Source organism: Psittacula echo, assembly GCF_963264785.1.
Source record: "Psittacula echo genome assembly, chromosome: 1".
In the NCBI taxonomy this organism is placed as follows: domain Eukaryota; kingdom Metazoa; phylum Chordata; class Aves; order Psittaciformes; family Psittacidae; genus Psittacula; species Psittacula echo.
The window spans coordinates 26,245,415-26,257,953 of record NC_137735.1 but is presented as its reverse complement, the minus strand read 5'-3'; the positions used below and the strand labels follow the sequence as shown (position 1 = coordinate 26,257,953).

At 38.2% G+C, this 12,539-nt stretch overlaps 1 protein-coding gene across 1 annotated transcript in view; it reads right to left on the bottom strand.

The window, feature by feature from the left end:
* LIMCH1 (LIM and calponin homology domains 1) overlaps nucleotides 1-12,539 on the bottom strand; it is a gene marked incomplete at both ends in the record, with an annotated part of 176,857 nt that overhangs the window by 61,806 nt on the left and 102,512 nt on the right. The window contains 4 exons of the mRNA XM_080625851.1: nucleotides 619-814; nucleotides 5,330-5,440; nucleotides 8,464-8,494; nucleotides 11,803-11,909. Of these exons, the coding sequence (XP_080481977.1) occupies nucleotides 619-814; nucleotides 5,330-5,440; nucleotides 8,464-8,494; nucleotides 11,803-11,909 (445 nt within the window). The remainder of the gene's footprint in view (nucleotides 1-618; nucleotides 815-5,329; nucleotides 5,441-8,463; nucleotides 8,495-11,802; nucleotides 11,910-12,539) is intronic.

Here is a 12,539-nt window from a genome sequence, read left to right as displayed (position 1 = left end):
AGGCAGAGAAGCAGCACCCCTTCTGTAAGCTTAGAGCTGCATGTCTTCACTCAAACGTGTACAAAGATGGCCACAACTCTGATGCCGGGAGCTATTAATGTACACAGTTTTCTAAATACCACGAAAACAAATAGGATATTTGGTAAAATGTTGTACATCAGACTTCAAAACTTTATCAAGTATCAGACATTTTTGAGTTACTTCTACTTCATTTTTCTGTCCAGCGTTTACTTAGGCAAACATTTTATTCACTTCAATATTTCCCTTGTTCCTGAGTTTTATTTCTTGTTCCAGATTAGTTTATAAGTTAAAATGAGTCTGCATAACATCCTGTTACACTATAACCCACAAAATCACTCTTCTCATCATAAAATTATACTGCAATGATGTAGCTGATTTTCCAAAGCTACGATATCCTAAATGAGACAGACTTCAAGTAAGCTGTTGGCAAAGTCATCTAAACCTCAGGGAGCACAAATCAGCATTTACAGAGAAGTTCACTCATCAGATTAGCATGATTCAGAGGCTGTGTCCCACTTCTGAATGGTACATTTGCTCCAGAAATGTTACTTATATATTATAACGTTATGCATGTGCCACATTGTGACCGGTACTTACCATCACTGCTCCCTCTGAGCACTACATCTGGAGATGGTGTCTGCTGCGAGCGGGAGCCAAAGGAGTCCAGACTGTCAAAGGAATCATCTCTGCCGTGGCGAGGCGGGGAGAGGGAATCGCTGCGCTCAGAGTCCCAGCAGTCTATATAGCCGCTGTCACGAATGCTGCGCTTTGGGCTCTCAATATCCTCTGTTTCCTACAGGAATGCACAGCAGGTACCTCTTCATAAAGAAGCCACTGACATACCCGTGAGATCCATTACACATCAGAAAACAAAGCACCTTCCCAAATACTAAAAATACCCTCCCCCCAAAAAAGGTTTCCTTATTTTCTTCTCCTTTGCCCCTTCAAAACAAAAGTGCAAGCTTGTAATAAATGCCAATTTTATGCTGATAAAGAGAAAACCCCAACTCATTTAGTACAATGACCTGAGAAAAAGTTGCAATAGGCAAGTTAATATAAGTGATCAAAACTGAAAGTAACCTGAAACTTAACTTGTCGTCCATAGTCCATAACACAGGCAAAGGCAATACAGTTTTAACATTGTGCTTGCATCAGGTTTAAGTCTGCTGCTTTCCAAAAGATCCCCCTCCTCCCCTTGCCCATCTATTGTATCTGGCTGGGACACCAGCAGACAGCATTTGTTGTTGCTGCTTCAGCTCGGCAAAATAATGAAGCAGTGTGCCCCAGCCTCCCTCTACCTTGAAGAGAAATTCCTGTTATGAAAGAGGGATGTCTTTCTCAAGCAATCAGCAATGAAAAATATGCAAAACGCTTTTCCTGATGCCTCAGAAGAATTCAGTTGTGCTCTTTACTCTTTGCCAGCTCCTGGCTCTGGGGGATATGAAAGCACTTGTAGCTGACCCACATGTTCAGAGCAGGGAGAACAATGGTTGTCTTTGACAGCCCTGTGATTATAAATTCTTTCCAGTGCAAGCAGCACATACTAAAACACTGAAACTCCAGCAGAGGAAAAGGTCAATAGAAGCCATCCTCACCCTTGCATTATAATAAATCCCTTGTTTTAGAGAGTGTCTTAATATTAATTACAATCACATAGGCTGAGAAAAAACAAAAATAACTACGTTCGGTCAAAGATAAATCTGTTTTTTTCTCCCCTGACAGTAAGTAAAGTCAGAGATGTGGGTGCCATTATCAGACTGACATTTTGTGACCCAAAGAGGCTGGAATGTGATGCTTTTTTTCTTTTTTCTCCCAGAAGCATTTGAATATTAAATCCTAATTGCGAAGCACCCCCTGCTTTCCACTAGCTGGAGCACAATGGTTATGTTGAGCACAGCTCCTACTGTCAATGACTGTCGCTGACTGCTAAGGTTATACCCATTAGTATTGCCAATGAGAGAAAATCAATCGGGAACATCACAGTATGCTACAGCAGGCCGCCTCCACAAGACAGCATGTTTGCTGAAGAAGTGATGGAGGGACAAGAGCCTTGCATTAACACACCAAGGCTTTTGTGCTGGAGAAGAAGGATGCTTGAGGTAAGCCCCAAAGTCCTGGAGACTTTTCAGGAAGAGGGCTTAATTAGTGCCACTCACTGCTACTTTGCCAAAAAATACATCAAGGGCAGTAGCAAAGGTCACCTAAGGCCAAGCTAAACTGTGGTAATGTCATTAAGTAACCTCATTGCAAATTGAAGTGGAAGTATTTTCTAAAAACAAATAAAATGTATATATTATAAGTTTGTAACTAAATGCTATGTAATTTCCTTCCCAGGGCTGCTTAGTGAACTAAAATACTGATAGAAACACTAGACAACAAAGATCCATCTCCCTGAAATCTGCATGAGTTACACATATCCAAGAACAAATCTAAAAATCCTATCAACATCCGGTTCGTGACATGATCCAAAAATCTTTTAAAAATCCGAATTCCCTAAATCCTCTCATACCAATCAGCTATTCTCAATCCTCAGGCACACTTCCATTTTCCTAAATTACTGAATGACACAGAACTATTCAGCAGCTTCAGGGACTTAAAATTGGGCAAAAAGCCCCATCCTGCATTCACTATCTCTCAGACTTTGAAAATAGTCCAATTGTGAACTAATGAGTTCTGCAGACCTTATTTTCAAAAGCCTGTTGATGTTAATTTTGCATGCTGCTCACCAGGAATTGGGAGGCAGGCACCAGGATGGGATCCTAGACTTCTGTAAACATGTTCTTTACAGCCTTCCCTTGGCAAAGCCACTCTCCCAGCCCAATGCTGTCTCATGGATGGGTACTTGTCCTGCCTTAAATGTCATCTCCCAAATGTTATCAATGGGAAAGTGGTTATCTGTGGGACTGATAACACTGTAACATAACACACAGCAGCACACTAGCCTTTCATATTACCTACTTAAATACACAATATGTGACTGAGTGGCAGTAAAAGTGTGATTGCCAAATATAAGATGTGTGTCTCTAGGAAGTTCCACCCACTAAATACAATCAAAAAGCTATGGATGTTTTTTCATTGGGAATTTCTAGTTTAAAAGAAGAATGTGTACCCAAATAGTTGATGAAATTAAAAACAGAGTAGAATGAATAAAATTAGAACTGAATAGCCCTTTCAGTATGAGGAGAAAAAGATGAGTTGGAGACAACTTACATCTGAGCTGGTGTTTGATTTGCTTATTAAAAAAGAAGGGTAAGGAGGATTTATAACAGAAAAGCTAAACCAGACTGAATTCATGGTCTATTTAATTATTAAATTCTGTGGAAAAAAAATGCCAGTAGAGAATGTGATAAAGTGTCTTTTCATCACTCAAGCTCAGCTATAAAGAACATCAGAGTGTTGCACAGCATGATTAACATGTTCTATTTTACAACCAAATTCTCTTCAAATGCAGTTCCAGACAAGCCCAAAATTGCCAGTGGGACATACTGCAGGGCTGCAGGAGTAGGGAGGTGACCTTAAAATAAGTCACCAGTGACCCTCAATAACAGCACCATCTAAACAAGACTTCTCAGGACTGCGAAGTGTTTTGTTTTTACGTTAAAGAAATATATAGCTTTGAGATTTTATGAGATCTCTACTCTGCTCCCAGTTCCAACATCTGCAACAAATCAAGTACAGCCTCTTGCTTGTTTCTCGACCTGCAGTTCTCTGCACTGCCCAGCCAGGCACCCCACAATCATCAGCTCCCTGGAGAATGCTGCCTTTCAGCCCCAGCCTGCTTCATCCCACAGAAGAGCTCAAGAAAAGGACCTCTAAAATGCTCTGATGATTCGTTTGATGGGTAAGCATCACCCGGAAAAAAGAGGGGTCGCATGCTGCGAGACTGAACATTAAAATATAAACTATGATACCATGCAGCACTAACATTGTAAGAACCTGTACTTTGACAATTTTTCTGCGCTAGCTCCCTTGTCCATTTTTTTCACCTTTCACAGACTCTTTGGAGTGGAGACTGTTTCTTCCTTCCATCTTCTACTTGGAAACAACTCAAGCATTAACTTTATTTCTTTATTGCTTAGGCTGAGTCATATTAACTCATGAGAGCCGAAGTCCCAAGTGATTAATGCAGGTCATTTCAAATGAAGACCAAAATAAACCTCTACAGAGAAGGAGGATGTTCTCTTTTCCTCTCCATTTCCACCATCTTATTCACAGGAACTGGGCTCACAAACAGTGATTCTACCCATTTAGTTAAGGCTTTCTGGTCCATCTAGGGTATAGGAGCTGCTATCAGTCAACCAAGTATTTCTTCCTCTCCAGTAGCAATCTGGTGCTGGCTTTCTGAGATCCCAGGATGAAGAACTGCAGCTGGTGCAGATGCAGTAGCACAGAACTCAAGGAGAGTAAAATGAATAGTCTCCCATGGTTCCCAAAGCCTACTGCTTGTGGTGATTTGGCCATTTACACGAGATGGGAAGGAAGTAACAGGCACAAAGCTCTCTGTGGACTGGAGAACTATCTGCATGGCCTTTCATAAGCAGTATGTCCAACACATGCAATGTTAGCACTGGGTGCTGCCATCTTCTTACAGGCCTGCTCCTTGTCCCTTCCTTCCCCAGTAAATGCATGCTAGGATATCAATGCTAAATGCTACTGAGTTTAAATATCTCATGTTCAGGGCATGCTGGAGCACTCAACCAAAAATCCCCAAACCACTGCAGAGCAATAACAACTTTTCCTTTCCAACAGAGCTCAGCTCATCATAAACCACCAAATATGATTTTAGCAAGAATTTAGAGCTTGGCAAAACACAGATTCATCGTAACTATGCCCTTGGTGAAACATAATCTCGTTTTTCTACCCTTCAGTTTTATTTGGATACTTTGGTTTGATGTTTTATGTTGCAACTTAAAAATAAAAGAGCTACCCATGGGACTGAATGTTTTAAAGGAGAAAAATCTCTGCTCCTCTGCTATCTTACTTTTGAGTCTCAGCTCTTCTAGCTGAAACTGTGTAATAAAAAAAAATAATTCAAACCAAAACATACAGAAATGAAGATGACAGAATCACATGAAAATTCTAAAGCCCCACATCATGTGCTGCATCACTGATATCGTCACGAAATTGGCTGCCAAAGAAAGTTGGGTTCATGGCTTGCTAGAGTCAGAAACATTTTTGAAGGAGGTAGGGGTTTAGTAAGTAATTTGAATTCCAGCCCCCCACTTCTCTAATATATAGCAACAAACAGGTTACTTATGGGAGTAATAAGTCAAATGAAATTTCCAATCCCAAAACAACAAAAAGATACCTTTCTCATTTGTGCCAGCAAACCTTCAAATTCCTTCAGGTTCAGGGTTGATCCACTATATGACGTGCAGTTGTTTGCTGCTTTCCCTAACCAATAAATGGTGACTAACACCTGCAAAAGTTAATATGAATTAACTGCAGCCATCTACACAGTCACCTACCTAAATTTACTTCCCTTTTACTTCTCATTTATTCTAAACTGTACAGTGGCATATGACTTTGTTACATATAAAACAGAACTGAAAGTGTCTGTCAGTGCTTATATATAAATGCATTGGGTAATTGTGAAAATTTAAACAGTCCTACAGAATATGTAACTTAATACATTATCTTCCTGGTATTTTTAGAAAGAGATTAAACTGTAATGTCTATCTGGAAAATCAACAGCAAACATAAATCTGAATAGTAAAACTAGGCAAGATACTTGAAACTGTCTAGAAGACACACATAAATATATGTCTGTAAATCCAATAGGAAAAAAATCCCTAAGGAATACTCATATTAGTGGTCGTTAATGAAAACCATTAAGACTAATGGAATAAATAAAACTTCTCAAATGCGTGCCTATTTCAAGGACAGAAAAGGTAGTTTCACTTTTAATCATCTTAATGTAATTAACCAGATGACATGAGAACATTTACTTCCAGGCTTCTGCTAGCTTAAGAAATGCTTAGCCCAAGATTAATCAGAAGCCATAAGCATCTGGTTGTTTCCATCAGACTAACACAGAAAGAGTTAGTGGTTTCATTCAAGTTCTGACTTGAATGTTCTCTCTCTGTAACTCATAAGTCACTTCAAAACTAGCATGGAAAAAAAGCCAAGAATTGCTCTTGCAAATGTCTAAGTACTTTCTCACTCCTTCAGGTAGCAAAAAGTCTGACACTGCTGGTGTTGCACTTGTTTTAGGAAAGGAGAAACTAAGATGCTCAGGATGGTCAAATCCAGTAAGTCCAAGAACAGTCCTCCGCACCCACATATGTCTCCACTTAAAGCACTCTCTTTAATGGTACCTGTGCAGCAGCAATTTAGACTGGAAACTGATTGTCAAGGGCAATTCAGTTCAGTGTTTTGCACTGGCTAAAAATGCCAAACCATCACCTCAGAACTTAGGGCTCTTTCTCATTTAATGCTCATTATTTGGCACATTCCATGACATTGAAAAATATTTAACTGCAGAACAAAGAGGAAATATATTGATGCGGAAAAGATGTGCAGCTGATAATAAATAACAGTTGCCATTAACTGTCTTTAAAAAGTTAAATAAACATAAATACAGTATTATATGTTTTGACAGGGCCATATAATTCATACTATATTCATACTATATATAGCAACCTAAAGAAAACAGGACTAGGAGAAATCCCAGGAGGGGCACTGGGGGCAGTCATCTCTTTCCTAAACTCCTCTTCCCTAAAACATGCACCCAGATTCCTTCGGTGCTTCCTCCTCAGTCATGTATACTAGACTCTAGATTAGCCTTTTCTCCTCAACTTTCTCTAACATCCTCATTTTTCATATAAGTGTGATACCCAAAATCACACACAGCTGAGGCCTTGCCAGAAAAGGACATAGCATGTGTCACCCAGATCCCCTGTTTAAAAACAACCACGGTGCATAATGTAAAATATATTATATTTTATATTTAAATATAGTTTATATTTCCGTTTAGTTATTAGGTAATATACATGCTATTAAATAAACAACATTTTAATAAAGTTCAGAAATTTTCCTTTTGTTTTTAAAATTACATCCAAATTGATACTACTGTGCTGAGTGAAAGGAGGTGGTTTCAACAATATGGATTTTTTCATCTTCAAACAACCTTTATCTGAGCTGTTTTCCTTCAACCAGCACTAGTCAACAAATTTATGTAAAAAATTCTTACAGTACGTGTTCTCAAGTTAAGTGAAAACACTTGCAAATACAGCATTCTTAGCAACCAGGAAACTGTCCAATTCATTTTGCCATTCAGTTCTCTGATGAAGGTTGTGGTATTTTTATTTATTTCTGCTAGCATTTGATCATTTTCTCTCTTCTTCCTTTCTTTATCCATTGGCCTTGTTTGTTTTTATTCCCCAAATAATATCAACATTTGCAAGCAATTCTGACTGGCTGCCAGCCGAGGTCGCAGGATCATGCACCTGGAAAGCATATACTGCCTACAAGCACATTGTGGAGGGTACTTTTGAAGCTTTACATTTAAAACAATACATCTGTACAGAGATATTTAGCTGGTGCTCACAAGAGTGCTAAAATGTCAAGGCTGAGCTCTCTGCCTACAACTTTGTGTGCTGGATGCAGAAGATACTACTCAAATGATGGGAAACACAGGATGATATTTTTGGGGGGAAGAAGGGGTATAGGTGTTCTGGGTGTTTCTTATCATTTTTTTTTACTTGCCGTCATGATTACTGGCTTGCAAAGTTATTAGGAAAAGGTCTTGGCATTTCCTAGCAGTTTATAGTGATGTGAGCCAAATATAAAATTGAACTTCTAGCAGTTCATAGCTGACTAACGACAGACATCTTGCTAGGCTTTATGTGAATAATTAACTGTGAGACCAACAAAGTTTACCCATTTTCTTTTCCACTTCACAATTATAGGATGCATTATCATTGCTACTAGGTTAAATTCATAAGAAATTGAAGTTAAATGGAATTAGCCTTCTGGGGAAACACTAATTTATTTGGAAGAACAATGAGAAAACTAGCAAATCTGATAGCAAAGACCTGCATCCAGGTCTAACAACCATTTTGCTTCATTTTAGATGTTTCGTGCAAATGTACTTTATGCCTATTTATTTATGAAAGGCTACAGAAGCATAGCTTCATCAACAAGTCAGACTGTTCCCAGTGAATACTGCAATGGACAGCACAGAGATTTCATTATTTATCCCTTATCTAAGAAGAGACAAACTTTCTCTATTTTATTTCTATTGTAAGGCTGCTTTGCCATTGCAGTTCTATGTACCTTTCTAGTACAGTAAAACTTGATTAGGTTTTCATTCAGAAGAACTACTCAGCAGTACTCATCTGTACTCAATTTTTACTGGCACAATTCTTGCCCAGGCCAAATACAGGACTAACCAGACTACTAAAAAAATAAAATAGAAAATACTCCAAGTGATGTACTTACATTTTTCAGCTTCCTACTACAGTCAATATTCCTGGTTGCACACACACAGGAAAAAAAGAAAAGAAGAAAAAATAATCAGAAAGAAGACATATTTTCCAAGAGCATGTATGGAGCAGGCCACATTTGCCCTAACAAAAGCCTGCAGAATACTTCTGCTGGCTGGAAACACATGAAAGCTAAGATGTAGTTCACACATTCATTTATTCATAACATGGGAGTATTTTGTCACCATTACTTCAATCATTAATTTAGAATTCTGGAAGTACAAAAAGAAAATGTGTTTATAATGGTCCCACAGTAAAGTAGGACAGTGCCAAAAAGTCCTTTAAATAGAGTTGCTGATTTCTTCAGAAAACAAGATGAAAGTCCTCTCTGCTAAAATACGTTCTGCAGTAATCCAACAGTCAGATTCTGCTCTGTGATAAATCATGCAGCCCATACTGATTCTGAAAGCAACAAAACATTCAAAGGAGACTAAGGAAATCATCACCAAACATTAAGGAAACAAAGTGAGTTCTTCTGTGGAAACAAGCACCACAAAGAACAAATAGATGGGTGAAGCAATAAAATTCCTGCCATTTACAACAGAACCTGCTGGGGAAAACATATTCATTTTTTTAATGCATACTTGAGCACTCAAGACTGAACATTGTCATCCTTCCCAATTTACTTTTTCACCAATGTTTATCAAAGGGTAGAAGTTTCATGTTAGAAACAACAAAGCACAAAGTCTGTGCAAACATAAACGACATTCCAAAATTCAGCAAAGAAACCATTAAAAATGAATGGAGGAAACGTGCATCACATTCAAGTGCTGAAAACCAAGTAAGACTAGTTCAGATTTAGTAAAGATTGTCTCCTGATTATAACGGAATTGCTTTCTACTAGAACAGTAAGCTCACTTCAGCATTAATAGTTACCCGACAAAACCAAATATAAATGTACTTAAATCTGTTAGAATAACAAAAGTCTAAAACCAGGCTTATTTATAAACAGGTTAAAACATATTTCTTTTTATAACAACTTTTTAAAAACAAAATTTTATCCACCGATACCCGCATACTAAGAAAAATAGAACAGTTGGGATTTTTGTTCTTAATAAAATAGCAGTGGAAAAGAGTCTTGTTTAACAACTAAGGAAGACATTCTTTACAGCATTAGCTCATAACTTTTACAAGCTGATCCAAAGCATACCTTAATTAACAGTTATATGAAAAAAATGGTTAAAAATGTCATTATCTTAATCATGTGCAATAATGTCATATTCATCCTTTAGCAAAGAACAAATACCGTTTTAACCATATTTAATAAAACCCCAAAGTCTTCAAAGAGGGGAAAAAAGTCACCTTCATGCTTTGGGAACTAGCTAGCAGAAGACAGTCTTGAACATATTTCTCTACAACAGTCATGGCTTTGGCTTGTACACCTCAACTCAGTTACTCAGTGTGAACTTGGACAGCGCTAGGAAAACATTTGGCTCATTTCCACAGCTGCTTTCTCTGAAGAGTTGATGAAGGAAGAAAAAAAGTCCATTGCAGTGAGACACTTCACATGTATCCAGCAGCATATTCAGAAGAAGGCCAAGCCATTTCCATGGAGTTTATTACTCCTAGTTTAATTTTTTTATGTGCTGGACAGCTCTCCTTGGAGCTCCATGCTAGTCCCAGCCTCTCAACCTGCCTCCTCTGATGTACTCCACCATCCTCAACCCCAAAAGATCAAGCTTCTGATTAGAAAGACTCTTTCTCTCTGGTTTCATACGGAGATCATGGTTTTATATGGAGATAGGGATTGTTTTGCTACTCCCTCCAGCTACTCATTGTCATGACTTCAGATGCAAAGCATCTGCAGTATTATCAGATTAAGAAGAAATATGCTACATAGTCCCCTCTCACTGATACATACAGGTGAGAAGAATCTTATATTAGAGCCAGAAACTTGGAAAGGAGCAAAAAAATGGGAGACTATTCCTTAAAACAAGGAAAGTGGCCAATTTGATTTTAAGAACCTTTGAATTTTCCCAGTGCTTGAACACCATGAAAACGTGCCTAGCTTCCACTGCCAGAAGGGAAAAAAAAATTAAAAAAAAATAGAACGCTGCTGAAATTTAGAAAATTGTTTCCATATACTTCTCTAAAATGGGTATGTCTGACCAGGACTTCATTAGTGATCTTTTTGGCCAAATGAAACAAGGCCATTCAATCAACTCAGCAGTATTTGCTTGTCTGTAGAGCAGTAACTTTTCAATATCACACATGATAGACCAAAAAAAAAAAATTATCAGAACTTCTAAATAACACCAATTACAAATTTTGTTAGTTTTATGAAAATGTGGGGTGCTCTTGTTTTTGGGATGTGGGTAACTTGATCGCTATTAATATAAAGGAGAATCAAATACAGTTTGACTGCTTGTGTTCCTTTAGTCCATGACTACAAAGTCTTTCCTGAAAGGGACAATAGTTCCGAATCAAGACCTCAATCTATGACTATATGTACTTTGGTTCAAGCCTGCTCTGTGTGAAGACAGTAATTGTTTTTGTGCCAGTTTCACATCTGTGTTTTAAATCACTTTGTGGAATGAAATGCTTAAAATACAAGCTTTAGAGTCTAAGCACCTATACTCTTTGCAGTGAGGGATGTGTACACGCCATGGCCAAAAAAGCTGCTGATTAAAAGGAGATTTTAAAAAAATCACTTCACCCCCTAAAAAAAAAGTCATTAGTTATTAGGAAGGAGAACCTCTTAAAATGCACATGGTAATTTGTGCGGCAGTAGGTGTGTGCTTCCATGAAAAACTATCTAAACTGCATTTCCAGTCCACACATTTCTCACAGACATCTTCAGCCCAAATATCATGTCCCAAGCTATAGTTCTTGTTAGACAATAAACAGACCATGTTCATGTCTGCACCTTGTAGAGTCTGAGAGACCTATAAATGTCCTATAATGCATCTTCAAACCAATTTAATCTGAAATAACAGAGCTGTGATTTTTTTTCCCCAGCCTACATAGTTCATTAGTTGGACAGACAAAAAAGAATGCCATCAATTCAGACTCAGGAAAACCCCTAAGTCCCACAGAATCTCATTGCTTAACTAAACCAGTATTTTAAAAGAGCTGTGGTTGATCTCTCTGGGAAAAATAGCAGCCCTTAGAAAAAGCCTGTTGGAGAGAACAATGTATTCTTCCCAGCACCTAAAGTTTCCCAAACCTCAGTTTCCTATTTGCTTTATACAAATGACAGTTCTATAGCCTTTTTTGCTCATCCTTAAATATTTACTATTGAATCACATGCATCTGAGGTTGTAACATGCTAATCACAAACTGCTGTTGTACTTACTTGATGGTTACTCTGTTTGATGTGTCCTGCAGATCACCGGGATCAAAAAGCTGAGATTCTTTAAGTCCCAGCTCTTTGCAGCCTCTTAAGAATAAGATGATATTATCCTGAAAAGAGACCAAAAATAAAACAAACCCAAATTTTAAACTCTCCTTCATCGAAAAAATAACTCTACCAAACCAATCTCTCCCTATCTCAGTAACAGCTCACAAACAGTCATATCATTAGCTAAATGAAGAACCAAAGACATTTCCAGTCACATAATTTGAGGAGCCAGTACATGTTCTGTTTGAAAACCAGATTAAATATGAAACTTTTTTTTTTTTAAGATGTGTAACTGCAACAAGCTTGCTGACTTTTCTCTTTCCAAACCCAGATGTTGGCAATCTTTACCTGAAAAACTCTGCTAAATTCCCCACCTACTGCTGCAGGCTGCCAACACAACTGCAGCATGTTACTGGGCAGAAAAGGTTGGATTTCTGAAGGGAGCAGGACGGGTAGATATGAAACAGCCCACCACCATTTAAGCAAGCAATTTGTTCAGAACACATTTTGCGTGTTGATACAAACAAGCCAGTTACTCTTAGCAAACTGGTCTCTTGCTTCTCCAACCTTAACCAGCCAGAAGCCACTGGGAAAAGAAGTAGGTGCCTTCTGCCCAAATAAAATGCTTGCAGCTACACTTCACTTGACCAGTGTCTGTAAGAAGAAACATCAGTTTTGTAACAGTTTTTATG